Source organism: Pan troglodytes, chromosome 16 (assembly GCF_028858775.2).
Source record: "Pan troglodytes isolate AG18354 chromosome 16, NHGRI_mPanTro3-v2.0_pri, whole genome shotgun sequence".
Classification (NCBI taxonomy): Eukaryota; Metazoa; Chordata; class Mammalia; order Primates; family Hominidae; genus Pan; species Pan troglodytes.
Window position 1 is genome coordinate 41,137,254 of NC_072414.2, and position 24,688 is coordinate 41,161,941.

Here is a 24,688-nt window from a genome sequence, read left to right on the forward strand (position 1 = left end):
TTAGTGTTACTGGATCAGCAAATAATCTATAAACCTGTAAAATTAGCATTGCATTAAATGTCATTTACTAGCACCATCACCTACCACAGATTACTATGTTTAGAAATGCCTGCTTCTGCCTCTAATGAAAATCAAACAGATCTTAGAACATACATGATCATGCATGTATGTTGAATTTCTTTTACATTCGTTTCTTCTTTTTTTTTTTTTTTAAATAACAAGTTTGTTTTATTTTAGATTCTTCTTGGGCAGAAATCATTATTTACTTTCTTGGGTAAAAACAGTACAGTTTTAGAAACAGACTTAATTTTTCAGGTGGTATCCTAACTACCTATTTCTACCAGATTGGGGAAGAACAAAGTGATTTAGGGTGTTAAAATATATCATTGGACGACCAATAAAGATATGCTGAGTTTCACTGTGGTCAGCAATACTCATTGCTCTTAGTTAACACTTTAACTAAAACGAGGTGATGACCAATTTTCCAAAAAACAATACATTTTTTATAAAAATAAATCTTGAGAAAGCAAGTCAATTATGCACATTTTTTAAATACTAAGAAACAGAAAAAAAAGAAAAAAGAAAATCCCAGACAAAATAACTATTTTAAAAAAAGAAAAACTCTTTTGGCAAAAGGTAAGCATGAAATGGTAACCTGCTTCATTAATCTTTTTTTTTTTAAATATATGATTTAAGGAAATGAAAAACAAATTACTAAATAAGTTTTATGCCACCAAAAGTTTTAACTGTTAGTAAATTGATCATAAATAATTTTACAATTAGACACCTGATGAGAGACAGATGAGGGGAGGAAGAGCTATTTAATAGAACGCTATGGGAAGAAAAACAAAAAACCCAACAGAAAACTCCAACATTTCATTTCATTATGTGGTAGTGCAAAATCTTACTTTAAGAAATAAAAAAGTTAAAACAAGGCTGGTTGTGGTGACTAACACCGGTAATCCCAGCACTTTGGAAGGCTGAGGAGGGGCAGATCACTTGAGGTCAGGAGTTCAAGACCAGTCTGACCAACATGGTGAAACCCCGCCTCTAATAAAAACACAAAAAATTAGTCAGGTGTGGTGGCAGGCACCTGTAATCTCAGCTACTAAGGAGGCTGAGGCAGGAGAATCGCTCGAACCTGGGAGGCGGAGGTTGCAGTGAGCTGAGATTGTGCCACTGCACTCCAGCCTGGGCAACAGAGTGAGACTCTGTTTCAAAAAAAAAAGTTAAAGCAATTACATATTCAACTTCATTTTACTGCTCATGTAGCGTAGGCCCTAAAAGGCTGGGAAAACATGACCAAGTTAAAACACTGTATGTTTAATAAAAAATCTTGCAAAAGTTAATCAAGTACTTCATGGGACAAAAAGATTCTCACTGCTATTGCTACATTACATTCTCAAAGATGATCGTCAGCTTAATCACAGTGCTAATAAGTTATGTATCCAACAGACTATTGCTTAGGAAAGAGGTAAGCAGAAACACTTACAAACACAAACTAATAATACAAATGCAATTTCTCAAGAGATGACATACAGCTGGGCACGGTGGCACGTGCCAGTAGTCTCAGCTACTTAAGAGGCTGAGGCGGGATGATTGGTTGGGCCCAGGAGTTTGGGCCCAGCCTGAGTAACACAGCAAAATCCCATCTCTAAAAATATATACATGTGTAAATAAATAAAGAAGACATACAAATGGCCAACACATACATGAAAAAAAAAAGCTCAATATCACTACCAAAGAAATGCAAATCAAAACCACAATTAGAATGGTTATTAATCAAAAAGACAAAAAATAATAGAATGCTGGCAAGAAAGTGGAGAAAACAGAACTCTTCTACACTTTTGATGGAGATGTAAATTAGTATAGCCATTATGGAGATTTCTCAAAAACTATAAGTAGAACTACCATAAGATCTTGCAATCCACTCCTGGGTTTATCCAAAGGAAAGAAAATCGGTCTATTAAAGGAATACCTGCACTCCATGTTCATTGCGGCATTATTCATAACAGCAAAGACAGGGAATCAACCTAAGTGTCCATCAATGGATAAACGGATGAAGAAAATGTGGTATATATACATAATGGAATATTATTTGACTATAAAAAAGAATGAAATTCTGTCAGTTTGCAGCAACATGGATCTGGAGATTTAGGTTAAGTGAAATAAGCCAGGCACAGAAAGACAAATATCACATGTTCTCACTCAGATGTGGGAGCAAAAGAAGTTGATTTCATGGTGGTAGAGAGTAGAATGATAGGAAGGGTGTTGTGGGGGGAAGAGGAGTGGGGAAGTAAGAGAAGTTGGTTAATGGTATGTACAAACCAACAGTTAGATAGAAGGAGTAAGTTCTAACGTTTGACAGCGGAGTAGGGTGACTATGGTTAAAACGTATTTTATATTTCAAAATATCTAGAAGAGATGACTTTAAATATTCCCTAGACACAGAAATGATAAAAACACAAGGTGATGGATATCCTAAATACCGACTTGATCACTACATATCCTGTGCATGTAACAAAACCCCCCATAAATATGTACAAAATACTATGAATCAATTAAAAAAATACAAGCACATATAAAAGAAACATTTTGATAACAAAACATCTGTAATATAAATAAACAGGTAATAAGTAAAAATGGACAGATACATATTCTTAATGAACTGAAGTCACTGCCTACAACTGGCTTGCACAAACTAAAATGTAAGGTAGAAACCATAACTATTAGCGAAACTACATTTAACTTTAAAAATTATAAAAATCTCTACTATGACTTTCAAATAATAGCGAGAATTTCCTTTCTCCCTTTTGCAAAGTGTGCCTTATTTTAAAATGCAAAAAACTGAAAATATATACGAAAAAGTTATAGACTAATTCAAAACAATGTATTAATATTTTGACAATCTCTGGCACTTAAAATGAGTCAGACGTCCCAAAACATCTATTTCGTAACTTTATGATAATGCAGCATCACCATAAAAGAACCATATGAAACACCCCCAAAATAAAGAAACACAGCAAAATTGACGTTAATTCTGGATCAAGATAATTTTCTGAGTTTCCACACGATGTTTTTGAATAGCAAACGTTATTCAAACTTGCAAATCCATTAATAAATGAAGCTTTGAATCTTTAAAAATCTCCATTCGGTCAGAAAAATTCGTTTATTTCTATGCTGTTGCTGTTTTAAACTTTGTATACTGGGAAATTTCTAAGGGAAAAGCCATGGGTTCAATTATCTTTCACCCGTCCTCCAAAAACACCACAAGCAAAACCTCCTCCCCAGCTTTTCTTTATAAAGAACTGAAAAAGTGGTTCGACTACGTTTTTTTCAGTTATCTTTGCTCTGAACTCTCCCCCACACACTTACCTCGGACCAAAACTGGCCCTGGCAAGACTATTTAAGCTATGTCTCCAGGAGACTCACAAGTTGCGTTTCGCAGTCAGGCCTGGGAGCAGTAAGGACACCCCCGTTTTCTGACTTCTCCTAGCATTTCGCACCCGCTCAGTTCCAGTGTGAAGAAGTGGGGGCCCGGAACGCTGGGCCCGAAAGGGCAAAGCCAGGGCCTACACCGCAGCATGGTCACCGAGGCGGCTAGCGCGGTGGGGAGGCAGAAGACAGAGAACCGAACGCCTGGGACCAGGGGCATCCGTGTAAACCGAAGAGGCGCTCAGACTCGGAGGGCAAGGCCCGGGGCCCCCTTCGCTGCCTCCTTTGCCCTCCCTTCCCCCATGCTGGAGAAGCAGGGCCCGGGCCCAGTGCGGGAACGGGGAGGAGGTAAACCAGTCCTGTCACCGCACTGAGAGAGGCTGGAAACGGCACATGCTCTACGGGGAGAGGCCGCGGGCGCCCCGGCCCGGACCCCGAAAACAAGACACATCACCACCCTCAGAGTTCCATTCCCTGCGCCTCACCAGGTCGTAGTCCTCCTCATCATCGCACATGAAATCATCCTCCATGTCAGACATCTTGGCCGGGAGGGGGAGGAGAAATTGGAGACAACCTCCTCCCACAATCCTCCGCGGCTCAGAGGCGTCACTCTCAGCTTCTTTCCGCCTTCCAGTCCCTCTTAGAGGAGCTGTTTCCTGCCGGAACTAATTATCTCGACATGTAGCTGATTCGCTACGACTCCAAAAGAGACTGCACCGCCCCCCGTTTCCTCCGAAGCGGTTGGTGCTTTAGCAACCAAAGCTGGCAACTGGGACATCGTCAGGTGCTGCAGGTCTCAGCCGAAGGGCGTCGGAAACTGCGCTCGCACCGAGCAGTTTCCAGCCTCCTGGGTAAGGGAGCAGTCTCCTCCCTTGCTTGGGACTCTGGACGCATCTCATTCCGGTGAAAGTAAGGGACAGCTTAGGACCAGAAGCCTTTCGCGGAGAAAAGGCTGACATGCCCGTCCTATATGACAGGTATTATTTCTGCTATCATTGTACGTGTGCATTTAGCCCACACATTGCGGTGGGTGTTCCTAAGATACTTGGAGTACTTTTCAGCAACACAGTTTACACTTAATGCTTGTTATATTTGTAGTTGACAAAACAATTCTATGGATATCCTAAATTAGGTATGCAGCTATCAGTTGAGTTGCCTTAAATCTTACTCAGTTGTTCAACGAGTTGTAAACTGACCTTTACAGACCTTGGGACCAAATTAAGGTAACAACGACTGGTTTTTAAAAAATACATTGCTGTGAACCTGAGGGCATCATGTTGTAAGGAGATGGGGGCTGCGGTGACTCGCGGGATCAGGAATTTCAAGAGAACCGAGCGGAAAGGGAAATCCGCAACATGAAGCCCTCTCTCGCTCCCAGGCACCCCTCTACCAGCAGCCTCCTGCCAGAGCAGATTAGTCTCTATCCAGAAATTAAGGGAGAGATTGCTCGTAAAGATGACAAGCTGCTGTCATTTCTAAAATATGTGTATGTTGATTCCAAAGATCCTGTGTCTTCCGTGCAGCTGAAAGCTGCTGAAACACGTCAGGAGCCAAAGAAATTCAGATTGCCGAAAGGCCATCACTTTGATATGATAAATATTAAGAGCATTCCCAAATGCAAAATTTCCACTGTAGAAGCATTGACACTTTTCAATAATCATAAACTTTATCCAGAAATATGAACTGCTGAGAAAATAGCGCAAGAATATCATTTAGAACAGAAAGATGTGAATTCCCTTCTTAAATATTTTGTTACTTTTGAAGTCAAAATCTTCCCTCCTGAAGACAAGAAAGCAATACAATCAAAATGAAGAAAATCACAAAAATTTCCTATGTGTACTCCTCATCCCTCATCCTGTATATTTTCTTATTTTTGCATATTAAATTATGTTAATTACCAAGTGTTTAATGCTCTCATTGTGAGAGCATCCTCTTAATATTTATTGAGCTCCCTGAATTTTCAAGATTGCCATAGACTGTATTTTGTTTTCTTTTAATTTGGTTTAGGCATATTTCATATGTACATGTTAGCATGACTAATCAGCACATCTGTACCTTTATTATAAGTAAAAGAGTTAATTTGTTATTTTAGACACATCATACCAACTTTTAAATTGGTCATATGACCCCTTGGGAAGTGTCCTGAATCCCTCATTTAAGTTTTCCTATCCAATTTAGGTGTTTAGTTCATTCTTCATATGTGATAGTGAAAGTAAAAGCTTTCCTGACTCTTAAGACTGACATTTTCTTGCTAGGGAAAGAGACTCGATAGTAAGGTAGACTAACAGTATTTCCCAAATAAAGGCACATAGGAGAAAATAAAGAATCAATAAAATCTAATTAAAATTTCTACCCCAGGGAATAAGAAGTATTGAGGATTTATTTTATTTTGAATTGGTTTTAAGTATGGAATAATTGTCTTTACAGTTATAAAAAGTAATTAGTGGTGTTTACAAAATGTTGGGAATTTCTGCTTCGACAAATAGTTAAGTCCCATGGCCTTCAGAGAGAGAGGCAGTAGTAGAAACTTTCGAAAAAGTAACATTTCTCTGGATTTAACATGGAACTAGAAAAATTTAAAGAATAATTAAATTAAAAAACCATGGTAAATGAAATTTGGTGATTATATATAGTTTTGGAAGTTAATGCTAGTTGAGAGAAGAGAGAAAAAATAGCAAGTAGAAGCAGAGAACAGGATCATTGGAAGGGACCTGAGAAATTGCTGCTTTATCCATTTTAGTGAACTTATTAGCATGGCATGTACCAGTACTAGGATCTTGAGTAAGAGTGTGTGAGTTTAGCTCTGCCTAATATATTACTACTTATGGGATCTTTGGGAGACTATGTCCTCTTTGAGATTGAATTTCTTCTATAAAATGAGCATAATGCTACCTTACTTAAATTTAAGGGTTATCATGAAGATAAATAGTAAAGGACTACAAAAGACCAAGGAAATAATGAATTTTTTTTTTTTGTAGTGGAGAAACGCCTGGGGAGAATATATGACCTAAGGTTTCTGTAGTTTATGACCTAACCAGGCCCAGAACTTAGTTTTTCAAATCCTAGTAGTGTGTTTTTTCTGATGTGCCAAAAAGCAGCACACCTCAGAGAAGGGAATAAGTGTGAATTGTGGGTATATTGGGGTTATCAGTGTGCTTCTGAGGGAAGATAGGCATCACTACTTCCCAGAGATGCCCCTGGAAATGATACAGAAAATGCTAAAGAATTCAACAAGATGACGGAATGAGGCATTTGTAGTAATGCCGAGAACAGAAAAATGAACTAAGTGGAAAATTTGTAAGCATGTCTTTGAATGTAGATTGGTTAGGTGAACAAACTACCTAGTTTATTTTTAGTTCAGTACAATAATTGTTTTAAGAAAACATGAAATAACTACTCAATATAAAATGCATTTTAAAACTCCTGTAAATCAGTCAAAACTTTATTCCATTTGTCATAATGGTAACTAGTTGAGTCACTAATACTAGTACACTCTTATTTCTGAGCCATCTTTATTCATATCTACATTGTGTGGTTAGGCAGCTGTTATGTGGTATCACATGATAAAAGATTTCTTCCCATACCATTAAAAAAATACTATTACACAAAATCATTGGCAGAATTCAAAATAAAGAAAAAAATGAAATAAAGGGGAAAAACTGCTTTTCAAATAGGTAGCATTTTCCACGTAAACTTCCAGATCTGTCCACGTGACTCCACAAATGGTTATGTAGTTAAGCATATAGATTTGGATTATTTTTGCATCTGTGTAGCAGCATAGGTCAATATTTGGTTGTTTGTTTATATTTAGAGACAAGATCTTGCTCTGTCACCCAGGCTGGAGTGCAGTGGCACCATCATAGCTTACTGCAGCCTCGAACTCCTTGGTTTAAGTGACCTTCCCATCTCAGCCTCCTCAGTGGCTAGGACTTCAGGTACATGCCACCATTCCTGACTAATTTAAAATATTTTTTTTGTAGAGACAGGGGTCTCACCATGTTGCCCAGGCTGGTCTTGCAATCCTCCCACCTCAACCTTCCAAAGCACTGGTATTACAGGTGTGAACCACATTGCCCAGTCTTAAAATATATTCCTAATAATAATTATTTTAGTGGCTGTGTAATAATCCCTCGTTGAATGTACCAGTGCACCATAATTCATGCCATTATTGTTATACATTCAGAGTATTGCAGAAATAACACTATTTTAAGCAATTCTGCAGTGAATATCTTTGAAATTTTATTCTTTAAAAAATAATTCCGGCTGGCACGGTGGCTCACGCCTGTAATCCCAGCACTTTGGGAAGCCGAGGCAGGCGGACCACCTGAGGTCAGGAGGTTGAGACCAGCCTGGCCAGCGTGGCAAAACCCTGTCTCTGCTAAAAATACAAAAAAAAAATTATCCAGGCATGGTGGCAGGTGCCTGTAATTCCAGCTACTCAGGAGGCTGAGGCAGGAGAATCTTTTGAACCAGGGAGGTAGAGGTTGCAGTGAGCCGAGATCGCACCATTGCACTCCAGCCTGGGCGACAGAGCAAGACTCTGTCTCAAAAAATAAAATAAAATAAAATAAAATAAATAATTCCAAGAAGAGAAATTACAGGCTTGATTCTTTTTTAGTAATTACTTGAATTGACACCTTTTTGGTCATAGTTCTTTTAAGTTATATTTGTGACAATAATGTGTTCTCACCTATACATACAAATGTTTTTCCCTAACAGTCTTCTTCTCAATATTTTATTATGATAAATTTCAAGCATACATAAAATTGAAAGAATAGTACAGTGGACATGTATATACCCATTATCAGCTTTGATTGTATGTATGTGTGTGTTCCCTGTATCAGTTGAAAGGATTCGGATATCATGACACATCACCCCTAAATGCAGCTATGTCTGTTTCCTAAAAATAAGAACATTCTCCTATGTAATCACATCATTATTACATGTAAGATTAATAATACTGGCCAGGCACGGTGGCTCGTGCCTGTAAACCCAGCACTTTGGGAGGCTGAGGTAGGTGGATCACCTGAGGTTAGGAGTTTGAGACCAGCCTGGCCAACATGGAGAAATCCTGTCTCTACTAAAAATACAAAAATTATCCAGGCATGGTGGCACATGCCTGTAATCTCAGATACTCAGGAAACCTTAGGCAGGAGAATTGCTTGCATCTGGGAGGTCGGGGTTGCAGTGAGCCAAGATTGCGCCACTGTACTCCAGCCTGGGCGACAGAGTGAGAGTTTGTCTCAAAAAAGAAAAAAAAAGATTAATAATAATTCCCTATCATTCAATATCCAGTCTATATTCAAAATTACCATATTAAATGTATAACTTAGAATTGGAAGAGCCTTTAATGATATCACTTTACAGTATAAGGCTTCCCAAATCCCACAGTAGAGATTCTGATTCAGTAGTTCTGAGTGGCATTCAGAAACCTATACTTGTAACTTTACAACAAAACAAACCTCCCTGTACCTGGGATGAGTATACATCCCAGTTTTCCTGGGACTGATCTCATTTACTACTGTTGACCCATCATAATAGTAATAGTACCCAGGCCGGGTGCGGTGGCTCACACCTGGAATCCTAGCACTTTGGGAGGCCGAGGTGGGTGGATCACGAGGTCAAGAGATCGAGACCATCCTGGCGAACATGGTGAAACCCCGTCTCTACTAAAAATACAAAATACAAAAATTAGCTGGGCGTGGTGGTGTGCGCCTGTAGTCCCAGCTACCTGATGCTGAGGCAGGAGAATCGCTTGAACCGGGGAGGTGGAGGCGGAGGTTGCAGTGAGCTGAGATCGTGCCACTGCACTCTAGCCTGGTGATACAGTGAGACTCCATCTCAAAAAAAAAAAAAATTAATAGCACCCATCACTTTCAGAAGTTAGACAGTAAATCACATGGTTACTCTACTTTTAATTGTTCAAAAGAGAAAATAGGATCCCGAGGTAGTTAAGAGGTTTATTTGCTCAGAGTAATCAAAGTTTCATAGTTTTACTTTGTACTCAAGATAGCAGTTGCAAAATGGATAATATGCTTAACAAATGCATACTGATCACATATATGAAACTGCATGTTGATTTACATTTAAATATATTACATAATTTGCTGCTTTTAAATGTAATGCCTTATTCCTACAATGGGAAAATAAGTATGCAAATAAGCTGATAAGTAGGAAGACTGGGTGAACGGCAGCTAAATTTTGAGTATAATTTCCTTGGCCATGACCAAATTTATTAAGTCTAGTCTGGAAATTTACTAACAGCAGTTGAAAAGGTCTTCACTGTGCTGAGCATGCTGCTTGAGTACACAGGTGCTAATAAGTGCTAGTTGGATAAATAAAAATGTTAGTAGATTAATCTTTCTGTATCACACATCAAAATATTTTTCTGTCCTTAAAAATCCATGTAAATATGACCTTATTCACATAGCCTATCCTGAATACTTTATACCGTTAAGATACTCTCTTTTATTTTTTCTTGACATTAATTTTATTCAATGGTAAATAATAGAAAATTGTAATTTTAACAGAGTGTATTTGTGTGACATGCTGCCATTGTTGAAAGTGGATCCTATGTTTTTAAAACATATTTTCATAAAATGGCATTATTGAGGTATTATTCAGTAGCTTCATTTACCTCAATAAGGTAAATTAAGCTGCACATACTTAAAGTATAAAATTTATTTATTTATTTTATTTTATTTTTTGAGATGGAGTCTTGCTTTGTTGCCCAGTCTAGAGTGCAGTGGCATGATCTCGGCTCACTACAACCTCCACCTCCTGGGTTCAAGCGATTCTCCTGCCTCAGCCTCCCTAGAAGCTGGAATTACAGGTACTCACCACCACGCCCAGCTAATTTTTGTGTTTGTAGTAGTGATGAGGTTTCGCCATGTTGGCCAGGCTGGTCTCGAACTCCTGACCTCAGGTGATCCACTCGCCTTGGCCTCCCAAAGTGCTGGGACTACAGGCATGAGCCACCACTCCCAGCCTTAAAGTATAAAATTTAATGAACTTTGACATATGTATACACCTGTGAAACTATCACGACACAAGATAATGAACATATTATCACTGCAAAATTTCCTCTCAGATTCCTTGCAGAAATTTCTCTCCTCCCCCCTTAACTTTTCCCAGGTAACTGCTGATCTACTTTTTGTCACTATAGATTAGTTTACATTTTCAGGAATTTTATATAAATGGAATCATGCAATATGTACTCTCATTTTCCTGGTTTCTTTCACTTAGTATAATTATGTTGAGATTTGTCCAGGTTGTTGCATGTATCAGTTGGTTGTTTCTTTTTATTGCTGAATATTCATTACATGGATATATTACAATTCATCTTACCCATTTATCTGTTGATAGATATTTTAAGTTTTTTTCAGTTTGTGGCTAATATAAATGAAGCTGCTAAGAACATTTGTGCACAAGTTTTTGTGTGGACGTATGTTTTGTTTCTTTTGGGTAATTTATGGTAGACAGACTCTGGTGGCTACCCATTATCTATTTCCTTGAATAATTCTTTGCTTTTTGAGCGTGAGTGGGATCTGTGACTTGCTTCTAACTAAGATACAGCAAAGGTGATATACATGATTATATATACATGATTACATTATATAAGATTGTTAAGTCAATCCTGACAGGAAAGATGATCTCCTGTGCTGGCTTTGAGGAAGGCAAGTGCCCATGTTGGGAAGGACAACACAACAGGGAGCTGATGGTGGCGTCTGGTTAGCAGCTAGCCAAAAAATAAAAAATATGGTCTTAGTCTGACAGCCCACAAGGAACTGAATGCTGCTAACAGCCATGTGCTCTTGGAAGTGAATCCTTCCCCAGTTGAGCCTCAAATAAGCCTTTGTGAGACCTTAAAACAGGATAGAAAATTGTGAGATAATAAATGTGTATTTATTTATACTACTACATTTGTAGTAATATTGTTACACAGAATAGATGTGAATGCAGTTAGTAAATATCTTGTAGTGAAATGGTTGAGTCATATGGTAGGTATATATTTAACTTTTTAAGAAACTCTCAAATTGTTTTCCTAAGTGGTTTTACCATTTTGCATATCCAACAGCAGTGCATAAGAGTTCTAGTTGCTCCACATCCTTGCCAACATTTAGTGTGGTCAATCTTTTTAACTTTAGCTACTCTAGCAGGAATGTAGCAGTATACTATTGTAGTTTTAATTTGCATTTACTTAATAACTAATGTTGAACATTTTTTGTGTGCTTATTTGTCATCCATGTATCTTCTTTGGTGAAATGTTTTTAAATACATTTTGCCTATTTTTTAAACTGGGTTGTTTATCTTATTACTGTTGAGTTGTAAGAGTTCTTTATGCTTTTTGTGTTGTATTCATCTTTGTCATACCTAAGGGCACTGAGATTTTCACTTATGTTTTTTTCTGGAAGTTTTATATAGTTTTACCTCTTACATTTAGGTCTGCGATCCATTTCAAATTTAATTTTCGAGTATAGTGTGAATGAATGTGGAGGTTCATTAGTTTGCATATGGATATCAAATTGTTCCAGCATCATTTGTTGAAAAGACACACTTTTTCAATTGAGTTGTCTTGGCACCTTTGTCAAAAATCCAATGACAGTTTAATTGTCAGCATAATTTGATCCTTTTAAAATATATTTTTCATAATTGTATGCTACCTTGTATTACAATTATTTCCATTTATTCATTATTAAACAGAAAGCTCCTTGAGGACACAACTGTCTTTCTTACTTCTGAATTCTCTGAAATGCAGCATATGCCTTGCTTATAGAAGATTCTCAATGAAAATGTGATGTGTTTAAGTAAACTTTAGCATTCATGACTCTTCACAGGCCTTGGCTGAGTCATACCAAACAGGTTTATGATTTGGCATCCTTTCAGACCAATCATCTTAAAAATTTTTTTTTACTATATTAATTTGGGGAGACTGAACACTGTGTGTTAGAAGAGCAGAAAAAGAGGACTCCTTTTGTATTAGTAAAGTTCTGGAAAGAAAACTCGTGGCATACTCAGGGAAGTTAACTGAAAATTTAATTAAGGGACTATTTATAGAGATGGAGGCAGGGTTAAGGGAACCAACAACTACTTATACTAAGCCTTCAGAATGCTCCAGACTGCAATTATATCTTTCATCTCTATAGTTGACATAGGAGGAATATGCTAATACAGTATGATTAAGCATTGAAGGGGTTCAGAATATGCCACCCCAAAATATGCTACTTTGGCCTAAGTATTATTTTGAGCCAAAGCCAATTGACAACCAGTAGATGCAGTTATGTCAGTCACTGGAGAGCGTTAGCAAATGTATTCCAAAAAAAAAAAAATTGCTTAAGATAATAACCACAATCAGCTCCTCATTGAGGTGGGCAACATTGGATGGTTATGACAAGGTGAGGAAAGAATTGTCTAGTTTGAAGATTCTTGGTACTATATTTAGTTTCTAGGTGAAGAAATAAAAAGGAAGGCTGGGCATGGTGGCTCACGCCTGTAATCCCAGCACTTTGGGAGGCCAAGGCAGGTGGATCACCTGAGGTCAGGAGTTCAAGATCAGCCTGGCCAACATGGTAAAACCCCATCTCTACTAATCATACAAAAATTAGCTGAGCGTGGTGGCGCATGCCTGTAATCCCAGATGCTTTGGAGGCTGAGGCAGGAGAATCGCTTGAACCCAGCAGGCGGAGGTTGCATTGAGCCGAGATCATGCCATTGCACTCAGCCTGGATGACAAGAGCAAAACTCCGTCTCAAAAAAAAAAAAAAAAAAAAAAAGAAATAAAAAGGAAAAAACAAAATATAGTTTTAAATTGGGGCAATTTATCTGTAATTTGGTCAGGCTAATGTACACTGTAAGCTTGAAATGCAAACTTCTAATTTCAGAGTCTAAATTTTTGTCTCTCAGATTTCATTTTGATGATGGAATGTATACTAGATGCAGAGTTTGCATCAATTTTTGTAATATATTCATTTATTTACTTAACTAATTTTAATTTGCCATAATAGCAGGAGCTTTTTGTTTATGTTTATTGTTGTATCCCCAGTGCCTAGAATAGTGCTTAGAACATAGTAGCACAGAGAAACATTTGTTAAATGAATGAATGAATGATAGAATAATGGATGAAACATGGAATATGAATTTTAGTGGAGGTGACAGGTAATAAGTATAAAAATCAATAAATAATGTAATTTCAGATGGCCTTAAAGACAGCAAACCAGATTTAGGTGATAGAGAATAACTGGAGAGAATGTTGGGATGGTTTTTAAAATCTTCATAATAACCCTATGAAGTAGGTATTTTTATCTCCCTTTTTTAGAAGAGGAATTTCAGACTTGCCTAGGGTCACAAAGTAGTGGAACCACGCTAATCCGGTTTCATTAATTTATTCCTTCATTAAACATTCCTTGAGTGCCTGCTCAACACTGAGCCAGAGTCTATAAAATCAGAGTAAAACAGTCTTTGCCTTCAGGGAGCTTATAATCTAGCTCTGTGCTGTCTAATATAGCAGCCACTTGTTTCTCATCATAATTGAGATATGCTGTAATTGAGATATGCTGGATTTTGGAGACTTATTTAAAAAAGTAAAATGTCAATAATTTAAAATATTATATTTAAAATGATATTTTGGTGTATTAGATAAAATATATTATTAAATTTAACATTTCTTTTTATTGTTTTGAAAGTGGCTTCTAGAAAATTTAAAATGACATGTTTGACTTGCATTGTAGATTCTGATTCAGTAGGTCTGGGCCCAAGATAATGTATTTCTTTTTTTTTTTTTTTTATTGAGACGGAGTCTTGCTCTGTCACCCAGGCTGGAGTGCAGTGGTGCCATCTCCTCTCACTGCAAGCTCCTCCTCCCAGGTTCACGCCATTCTCCTGCCTCAGCCTCCGGAGTAGCTGGGACTACAGGCGCCCACGACCACGCCCAGCTAATTTTTTGTATTTTTAGTAGAGATGGGGTTTCACTGTGTTAGCCAGGATGGTCTCTATCTCCCGACCTTGTGATCTGCCCGCCTCGGCCTCCCAAAGTGCTGGAATTACAGGTGTGAGCCACCGCGCCCGGCCCAAGATAATGTATTTCTAAAAACTTTCAAGTGATGCTGATGCTGCTGTTCTGAGGACCACACTTTGAGTAGAAAAATTTAGACTAGACAGAAAACAAGTAATTAGAGTACTGATGTGATGCTTTGTATGACTGGGCAAGCAGAGGGTGCTTAGAGTCTTCGTTTTGTTTTGCTTTGTTTTTCACTCTACAAAACAATCTATGTTCGGTTAAAGCATTTTTGCACGATTTTTATTTCCTCCATAACTACATAAATATAGATTTCTCTGATTCATGAGTTTATCTTTTGCCATTTAATGATTATATACACTAGAGAGCAGTATCTATTTTATGAACAGAAGAATAAGGGGCCGGGTGCAGTAGCTCACGCCTGTAATCTCAGCACTTTGGGAGGCCGAGGCAGGTGGATGGCCTCAGTTCAGGAGTTTGAGACCAGCCTGGCCAACATGTTGAAACCCCATCTCTACTAAAAATACAAAAAATAAGTGGCAGGCACCTGTAATCCTAGCTACTCGGGAGGCTGAGGCAGGAGAATCACTTGAACCCGGAAGGCGGAGGTTGCAGTGAGCCGAGATCGCGCCATTGCACTCCAGCCTGGGCAACAAGAGCGAGACTTGGTCTCAACAACAACAACAAAAAAGAAGGAATGTAACATCATTATAAAGAAGACATAAACAAGTATTACATATTATTTACTATAATGAGAAAATATCCAAAATAGGTCACCGAAGTAGATTCTCCCAATTGTGAACAATAGTTTTTATTGTAAGTCAAAATAGGAAATATTTTCCAGAGGTTGCACAAACAGATTAAACCACAGAAATAACATTATTTCAGATAAATGGTCAATCCCTCTGTGGTCTTAGACATTTAATTTTGGGTAGAGAACATGGAAAACTTCCTGAAGGAAGTGATTTCTAAGCTGAGAAACATCAATAGGCACTAGCCAGGTCTGTAAGTCTCTAACACCCATGCTTTAACTCATATTTTGGATCAAGTTTTTGTTTTCTTTCATTTTAGTGTTTGTTTTGTTTTCGTTTAGTTTGCTATAATATTTTATCTGAATGGAGACTAATATCCTTTGAGGAGAAACAATTTCAAGTTTATTAATTAGGTTTCTGTTTAAGACTCCATCATAATATACCATTTATTAGTTTATAATTCAGATTCTAAACCTATTGTAAGAGTGCCTACTTGCAAAAAGCAAAGAACCAAGAGGTTCAGGATTTGTGAAAATAAAAATACTGTAAAATATAAATGTTTAAATATTTTCTTTTCTTTTTTTTTGAGATGGAGTTTCGCTCTTGGTTGCCCAGGCTGGAGTGCAATGGCGTGATTTTGGCTTACTCAGTCTCCATCTCCTGGGTTCAAGCGATTCTCCCACCTCAGCCTCCCAAGCTGCTGGGATTACAGGCGCCCGCCACCACACCTGGCTATATTTTTGTAGTTTTAGTAGAGATGGGGTTTCACCATGTTGGCCAGGCCGTTCTCGAACTCCTGACCTCAGGTGATCTGCCCACCTTGGCCTCCCAAAGTGCTGGGATTATAGGCATGAGCCACTACGCCCAGCCAAATGTTTAAATGTTTTCACTATTAGATATGTCTAATAAGAACTAAAGGAATATCTTCTTGAAATTGAAAAGGAAATAATATTTTTCTATCCCATAAGGATTGTTGGAAAGGTTTAAAGAGACAATAATATACGCAAAGTGCTTACTTAGCAAGATGCCTAGTATAAGGAAGGTAGTATAAGAAAGTAATGTTTTGTTTTTGGTGTCCATTTGGGGTTTTCTAGTAGTTTGGACAGGTTATTTTAAGAGTAATCCTTTATGAAAATTATAATGTACACATTTTATTTTGGGACAAGGATTCTAATCATTTCAATAATTTATTTTTAAGCACAGTTTACTGGGGTCTCAACAAAAGTCACATATTCAGAAGTAGTATGGCCTCTAGGCTAGGAGTCTAGAGACCTAGGTTTTAGTTCTAGCTCTGTTAATCCTGTTTTACTTTGTGCCAATCATTTCAAAAAAGGATGCTTTACTAATTGCTCTGTAAGGTGCTTTCTAGTCTGCATCGGTTTTGTTGAGACTGCAATAGCAATGTATCCAAGGTCCAAACTAATGATTTGCCATCTGGTTTCATTTAGCAAAGTTAATGTTTGGTCATCAAGTACATATTCATTAGGAAGTATTCTTTTTTGAAACAGTTTCTACAGTCATTTTTTTTAACCCTGTATAAAATGAGTTTATTTTGGACTGTTAAAAAAATTCAAAACTTTAAAATTTGTTATTTTTCAACTAATGCAAAAGAATATATTAGAAATATCTGAATAAAAAATGATTCTGGGCTGCGCATGGTGGCTCACACCTTTAATCCCAGAATTTTGGAAGGCCGAGGTGGGCTGATCACCTGAGGTCAGGAGCTCGAGACCAGCCTGCCCAGCATGGTGAAACCCCGTCTTTACTAAAAATACAAAAATTAGCTGGTGTGGTGGCGGCTGCCTGTATTCCCAGCTACTTGGGAGGCTGAGACAGGAGAATCGTTTGAACCTGGGAGGTGGAGGTTGTAGTGAACAGAGATCATGCCATTGCACTCCAGCCTGGGCAACAAAGAGCGAAACTCCATCTAAAAAAAAAAAAAAAAAGATTGTTCTTTTCTGTATTTACTGATGTCCCTAAACATTTTACATTTTTTTTAAAATTTAGGTTATCTCCCTATTAAAACTATTTACAAGTGACAGTGATGACTCCTGTTACTCAAAATTAAACCAAAATGAACATCAAACTGGGATTTATTGGGGCCCAGAAACAAGAAGATATAATTCATTCATTTGAAAATGATAAAGAGGGACTGAAATAATAGTGAGAAAGCTGCCCTGAGACCAGAGTAACTTTGTTTCTTTGATGTATCATTTACAGTAATAACCCAACGGGGTGCCAAGGGGCTGCCACTCTTTGGCTATGCTTTATTGTCCATTCACACTTTGTCTCCATGTTTCCTTCCCCCTTCCTCCTGTATACATGTATACAGAAGGGGGAAGGAAACATGGAGACAAAGTATGCATATACATATAGAAATTCTGGAGCAGTAACTTACTGATGTATACAACTTATCAAATCTGTCTGAGTTATGCTACTACCCCTAGTGTGTTGGGCATGTTGGCTCAAACTTCCTTAATCAGGAAACTTTGGAATGGGTTTATTGCTAGCTGTCTTTGCTTGGGTTTAATCTCAATATTTCTGAGGTGCAAAGTGCACTAGATTGAGAGTTAATAGATCTGAATTTTAATTCCAGTTTTGTTCCCAATGATCACTGTGACCTCAGGCACATCATTTCACCTTTCGTCGTTCATTCAGTTTATCTTACCTATTCATTAAAAACCAATCTGCCTGCCCCCAGTTGCTTTCTAGTGGTAGTGATGATGGAGGTGGTGAGAGACACAATAAATACATAAGCAAATAGGAGAACTATGAAGGAAGGAGAAGTTAGTGATGTACTAGGGATAGTGTACTTTTGATAGGGCATCTAGGATTTCTCTAGATAAGTGAAAAATGAAGAGGTTTAACTGGATGCTAAGGGGTCTTGCACATTAAAAGGCATGTGTTTCCATCTTTTCACTACTGTGTTCTAGGAAGGCCCACCAATGCCTCTAACCTGTAAATAAATGCAAATCTATTTAAATCAAGTGATACATCAATTTTATGTTGCTTGATTTGGAAGTAATCCGCAAAGAAGCAATAGCTAAACATTTTAGTGTTGTTTGGGGAGTAGCTGCTGAACAATAAAGACCAAAACCATAACTAAAAAACAAACAAACAAACAAACAAAAAAACGCAGCCCGAGACAGATCAGAAACTAGGTGTATGTAGGGCGCCAGGTTATGACACTGTTCTCTGACATCCACAGGGCGCAAAAAGAAAACCTCACTAGTCAGCTTCGCACGTGCTCTGCGCAGGGGCTCCTGCGAGGCCCTAGTCCCTCCCTGGGAGCTAAGAGCAGGACGGAGGCTGTACCTGACTGCTGCTTGGAGGGAACCCTGGCTGAGTCCAGGGAGGAGGAGCCAGAGGCGGGGCCGATTGGAAGCAGCCACCTCAGCGAAGCTGCAGGATTTCCGCAGGGCGGGAGCTGTTTATCTCCCGGAAGAAAACGGCTCCTGTCACAGAAGTCTCGTGATTGCTCTGGGAGCTTTGCTTGGACACTTGAAACTACAGAAGAAAGAAGGATCTAGCGAAATATGGCTACAGAGAGCCCTGCTACGCGTCGGGTCCAGGTGGCAGAACATCCCAGGTGGGGGAGAGGAGACGCCGGGCTTTGGGATCTGCTGGGTTGGCTACGTGTAGATCGGGTCCACAGCACTTGGCTGCTCCCTTGGGGCGCTGCTTTTGGTCCCGGGGAGCAAGTGGAACCCTTGGGATTCTATAAGGACACGTGGCTGGGCTTGCAAAAAAGATCACGCCGCAAACACATTCCACCTTGACTACTACGAAGGGTTGTATGTTTTTTTCTTCATCCATGCAGATTCTTCTTTTCCTTTTCTTGTTGTAATTAGTGTACTCTTTCTACTGGGCTTCAGCAGAAATGCCCATATCCACACTGAACTCCTCTCTTTGTCTCGCATGCCAGTTGATACTGCTTTTTAAAAGTCTTCTTTCTAAGTATTCATTGAAAACAAACACAAAAACCTTCTTGGTGTCTGCATCCTCTTTAAAACAAAACAAAACAAAAAACACAAGAATCTCTGAACTGTCACTTAGGGAATTAATTTGCTGGCAGTCCCTAGCTACAGAGTAACTAATAGTTTAGTGATGTCTCGGGGAGGATCTTTTCAGTTACAGGTACTTTGTGGAAATACTTCGTTCTGACTAATGGGGCTGAGGTCTCATAAAATGAAGTCTGTCACCTGCTACATTAGCGAAGGGCTTTCCTGACTCTCTGCCTTTGCTGTTTTTCTTTTCTTTTCTTTCTTCCTTTCTTTTTTTCTTTTTCTTTTCTTTTTTTTTTTTTTTTGAGACGGAGTTTTGCTCTTGTTGCCCAGGCTGGAGTGCAATGGCGCCATCTTGGCTCACCGCAACCTCCGCCTCCCAGGTTCAAGCGATTCTCCTGTCTCAGCCTCCTGAGTAGGTGGGATTACAGGCAGGCGTCACCACACCCGGCTAATTTTGTATTTTTATCAGAGATGGGGTTTCTCTATGTTGGTCAGGCTGGTCTCGAGCTCCTGAGCTCAAGTGATCCGCTCACCCTGGCCTCCCAAAGTGCTGGGATTACAGACGTGAGCCATCGCGCCCGGCCCTCTGCCTTTGCTGTTTTCAGTTTTTTTCTGTTAGTTTTTTTCTCTGGCATCAAGTCCTTAAGCTCTTCCTACTTGGTGGTTTATTACCACCGTGTGTCAGTTGATGATATTATACTTTACTACAACTTGAAAATGTTCTTTCATCCTTAAACCAGCAACAGTGTGTCTTTAGTTACCAGAAAGAAGCATGATTTCTTATTATAGAGTCCAGCACAGCTTTGGACTACTTCTCAATGTCTTTGAATGTTTTAATATACTCTAGAGGTTCTTGTATAGCACTGTTGCCCTCATATATTTGAATTAATTAAGACACACTGTTAAAGGCATGCTTCCAATAAGATTAATGAGAAATTTGTTACATGAAAATAACTTGATCTCTTGTAGTTTAGTCTTTTTTTTTTTTTTTTTTTTTTTTGAGACAGAGTCTTGTTCTCTTGCCCAGGCTGGAGTATAGTGGCGCAGTCTCCGCTCACTGCAACCTCCACCTCCCAGGTTCAATCCATTCTCCTGCCTCAGCCTCCAGAGTAGCTGGGATTACAAGTGCCCGCCACCACGCCCCGTTATTTTTTTTGTGTTTTTGGTAGAGACGGGGTGTTTTTGGTAGAGATGGGGTTTCGCCATGTTGGCCAGGCTGGTCTCCAACTTCTGACCTCAAGTGATCCGCCCGTCTCAGCCTCCCAAATTGCTGGGATTACAGGCGTGAGCCACCGTGCCAAGCCTATAGTTTAATCTTCTACATAAAACATATCCATGTGTAAATTCCTAATGTGTTTCCATTTTATGTGATTGTAATAATAAAGATCAACATTTCTATCTACATTTACCCTGTTTGGGGGAGGATGGTGGTAACAAGTATAGGTACATGTACTAAAAGTGAATAATTGTTTACTGAATTTCCTTCTTGCTTTTCATGATTTTTATATTATTCATTCATGTAACAAATATTTATTGTTAATATTTATTCTGTGTTATCCACAGAAGAGATCATAATAGATAAGCTCTGCCATTTTCTTGTTTTTCATTTGTGCACAAAATGCAATTATTAGCTTCAAGCAATGTTTTATTTGCAGGAATGTTTTGCAGCCACTTACTCATTCTAGGAGGGATGTATTTTATTAAATCTAAATAGTATAATCTATAAATTCACCTAACCGGTCAAGTATTGCAATATGCTGAGAAGGAAAAAAAATGAATGAATGGTCAGCCTGCCTTCTTGTGGAACTCTTATTCTTTTTCCAGGATGCCTCTTCAACCTCACAAGGCACATGATCCTTTGAGTAAAGGCACTAGTCAACCATATCATACATTTTAGTAAAACTTAATTTTATTTTTATTATTTTTATGTAAAAATCAAATAGAAATTGAAGTTCTAATATTTTCTTTCTGTGTCCCACTCTTGCATGGTACCGGTACCGTAAGACTCTGAATTTCACTGTTCTGGCTTTCTTTGCATTCTTAGCAGTTGTATCTCTTATCTTTACTTTCTCTTTTGGATTAAGTTTTAAAACTTGTTGGATTATTGTTATTTTTGTAGCAGTTTTATTGACATTCACGTATCATATAACTAATTCATTTAAAGTTTGCAATTAAATGGGTTTAGTGTATTCATAGAGCTATGCAACCATCACCATAATCAAATTTAGAACGTTTTCTTCTCAGAAAGAACCCAGAACTCCATTCCCTTTCCCCTCACCTAGCCTTAAACAACTACTGCTCTGTTTTCTGTATTTATAGATTTAGTCACTTTGGGCATTTCAAATGAATGGAATCATATAAAATGTGTGTTTTTTTGGTGACTGGCTTCTTCCATGTGGCATAATGTTCTGAAGGTTCATGTATCAGTACATCATTTAACATGTATCAGTATATCATTCCTTTTTATGGTTAAATAATATTCTAGTTTATGGATATACATTTTGTTTATACATTCAACAATTGATGGACATTTGGGTTGCTTCTATCTTTTGGCTCTTATGAATAATGCTGCTGTATGAACACATTCTTGAGTCTCTATTCTACCAGTTGAGCTAGCAGGGTGACACTGAATACATTTTTAATATTAAAAATTTGGATTATTTAAAAGTATATTCAGTGAAGCCTGAAAATCCCACAGTTTCTTTCCTGATTGTCTCTGATTTCTACCCTTGGCTGCCAATTTCTACTTCTCTTCTTAGAAGTTATTCATTTGGTTTGTATCCTTGTAATATTATTGTGTCCTTATATCATTGTTACTATATTTTATAAAAATGATATATTCACATAAGTCCAATAATTATATATATATTTTTTACTTACTTTTTTTCACTTAATCTTTCTCAGATATCTGGTATATCAGTTCATACAGATATATTTCACTATTTTTACTTATTTCATTTTATTTTTTGAGACAGAGTCTCGCTCTGTTGGCTGGAGTGCAGTGGCGCTATCTTGGCTCACTGCAGCCTCCGCTCTTGGGTTCAAGAGATTCTCCTTGTCTCAGCCTTCCAAGTAGTTGGGATCACAGGAATGTGCCACCATGTCTGGCTAATTTTTGTATTTTTAGTAGAGACAGGATTTCACCATATTGGCCATGCTGGTCTTGAACTCCTGACCTCAGGTGATCCACCCGCCTTGGTCTCCCTGGGATTACAGGCTGAGCCGCTGTGCCCCGGACTATTTCACTGTTTTTAAGGGCTGAGAGTATTTTGTAGTATGAATACCATTATTTATTTAACCACTCAACATTTAGTACACTTAGATTTCTAATTTTTCTCTCTTGTAAACAATGGTGCAACAAACATCCTTGTGTACATATACATATGTACATATATGTATATATATTCTCTGAGCATTCGTGTGAATTTTTTAAAGCTCATTTATGAAAATGGAAGCAGAGCCAAAGGTAATAAACATTTAAAATGTTGATAGCTCCTGTCAAATGGCCCTGCAAAAAAGATGTTATTGGATTGCCTATTTCTTGCTTTTTTGTTTGTTTGTTTTGTTTTTAAGGGACAGTCTCACTCTGTTGCCCAGGCTGGAGTGCAGTGGTGTGAACTCGGCTCACCACAACCACCACTTGCCGGGTTCAAGCAGTTTTCCTGCCTCAGCCTCCCAAGTAGCTGGGACTACAGGTGCGCACCACCACGCCAGGCTAATTTTTGTATTTTTAGTAGAGACAGGGTTTCACTATGTTGGCCAGGCTGGTTTCGAACTCCTGACCTCGTGATCTGCCTGCCTTGGTCTCCCAAAGTGCTGGGATTACAGGCATGAGCCACAGCACTTGGCCTATTTCTTGTTATTTTTAGAAACTCTTTTTATATGTGTGTATTTTTGTATTTGTATGTATTTTTAATAGAAACCATTTATTCTATATATATTATAAATATAGTTTCTAGTTTAACTTTATGACATCTTTTGTTATGTAGACATTTTATAATTTATGCATTGTAGTATGTTGAATAATAATGATGATAGCATCTTTGTCTTCACCCTTATTTTAATATGTCATCCAAATGACCACCAGAATGGTGAGATAGTAGAAAGAAGAGCTTTATTGGCACTATCAGTTTGTAGACCAGAAGAGAGAGTCTGCAGTGTGGACTGAAGGTGTTCTAATTTCGAGTAGGGAAGAGGAAGTTTGGGTTTTAGGCCCCACAGAGTCTGTCTTATACAATAGAGTCATACATATTCAGTAGGTTTTGGGGAAAAGCTATACATATTTATGAGGGGAGCCAAGCACATGCGCAGTGGGTAAACATATATGTAACATACATCCCATGTTCCCTTCGTGGCAGGTTTTAGCATTAAAATGAGGTGGAATTTGGCTCACATAACAAGGTGAGCTATAGGACACAAAGACAGTTAGTGCACAGCCTTTATAGGCTGGCTGAAACTAGCTTAAGGTCTGCAGTTGTTTATCAGAAAAGAATGTTTGTAAGGCTGGTCCTCTGTCCAATCAGAGTTGTAGTGGCCTGGATCATAAGTCAGAGTTAGGAGGTGTCCAATAGCTCCTATTGCTAGGGGGTTTAGCAAGAGTGTGGTTTTACTTGTAGCCATGAGAATTTAGGAAGTTGTCACACATCGACCTGTAACTTTTGTTACCTTAACTTTAGAGTCCCCCTTACTTGATAAAGGGACATCTACTTAAGTTTCTCAGATCACAAATGGGAATGCTTCTAATATTTTGCCATCAAATATGATGTTTGCTGTTTCTGGTAAACATCCTGTATTAAATTAAGGACATGCCCTTTTCTAGTAGGTGAGAAAAGAAAAATAGCTCTGAGCCGTCTGAGCTATGTTAAGGGAGGCGACCACCTCTCATATTGTCTTATGCCCAATTTCTGCCTCCAAAAAAAGAAGTAAAAACTAAAAGGCAGAAATGAAATCCACAAGCAGACAGCCCAGTGCCACACCCTGGGCCTGGTAGTTAAAGATCAACCCCTGACCTTATCAGTTACTTGCATAAAAAAGCACTGTGAAGATCCCTGTCCTGTTCTGTTCCCTTCTAATTACCAGTGTATGCATCCCCCAGTCACGTACCCCCTGCTTGCTCAATCGATCATGACCCTGTCATGTGGACCCCCTTAGAGTTGTGATCCCTTAAAAGGGACAGGAATTGCTCACTCGGGGAGCTCTTGAGACAGGAGTCTTGCTGATGCTCCCGGCTGAATAAACCCCTTCCTTCTTTAACTTGGTGTCTGAGGGGTTTTGTCTGTGGCTTGTCCTGCTACAATGTGAGATATGCAAAGATTTATCAGGCCCAGAGAGACATGAATATGGCACTTTAGTCACATCCCTCGCCCTCCTTGCACCCATGTGCCAGGGGGCAATCATTTAAAGACCTTTTGTTCCTGACTTCCCCTGTTCCTGCTTCCCCTGTTATCTTGATGTTCCTGTAATCTGTGATACAAAGTACA

General features: G+C 38.5%; 2 protein-coding genes and 1 pseudogene across 48 annotated transcripts in view; 2 read left to right on the top strand and 1 right to left on the bottom strand.

Annotated features, from left to right (window-relative positions):
* The window catches only part of COPS2 (COP9 signalosome subunit 2), a 28,269-nt gene extending 24,248 nt beyond the window's left edge, over positions 1-4,021 (bottom strand). For both annotated transcript variants that reach the window (XM_510388.8, XM_001166766.7), the window contains exon 1: positions 3,921-4,021. In XM_510388.8, coding sequence (XP_510388.2) covers positions 3,921-3,974 — 54 coding nt within the window. In that variant the 5' untranslated portion in view covers positions 3,975-4,021. The remainder of the gene's footprint in view (positions 1-3,920) is intronic.
* Positions 4,022-4,040: 19 nt separating this feature from the next.
* GALK2 (galactokinase 2) overlaps positions 4,041-24,688 on the top strand; it is a 178,782-nt gene continuing 158,134 nt past the window's right edge. For 12 of the 46 annotated variants that reach the window (XR_010151378.1, XR_010151373.1, XR_010151376.1 and 9 more), the window contains exons 1-2: positions 4,161-4,412; positions 10,146-10,267. Coding sequence is in view for 25 of the 46 variants with exons in the window: in XM_054666914.2 (XP_054522889.1) it covers positions 10,146-10,267 (122 nt within the window). In the remaining 21 variants the exon portion in view is untranslated. Of the gene's footprint in view, positions 4,413-7,246; positions 7,371-10,145; positions 10,268-18,409; positions 18,791-24,688 lie in introns of those variants that run through there. The other 34 variants (XR_010151375.1, XR_010151379.1, XR_010151380.1 and 31 more) reach the window with 13 other exon arrangements.
* LOC134808448 (NADH dehydrogenase [ubiquinone] 1 alpha subcomplex assembly factor 4-like) lies at positions 4,648-5,341 on the top strand (annotated as a pseudogene).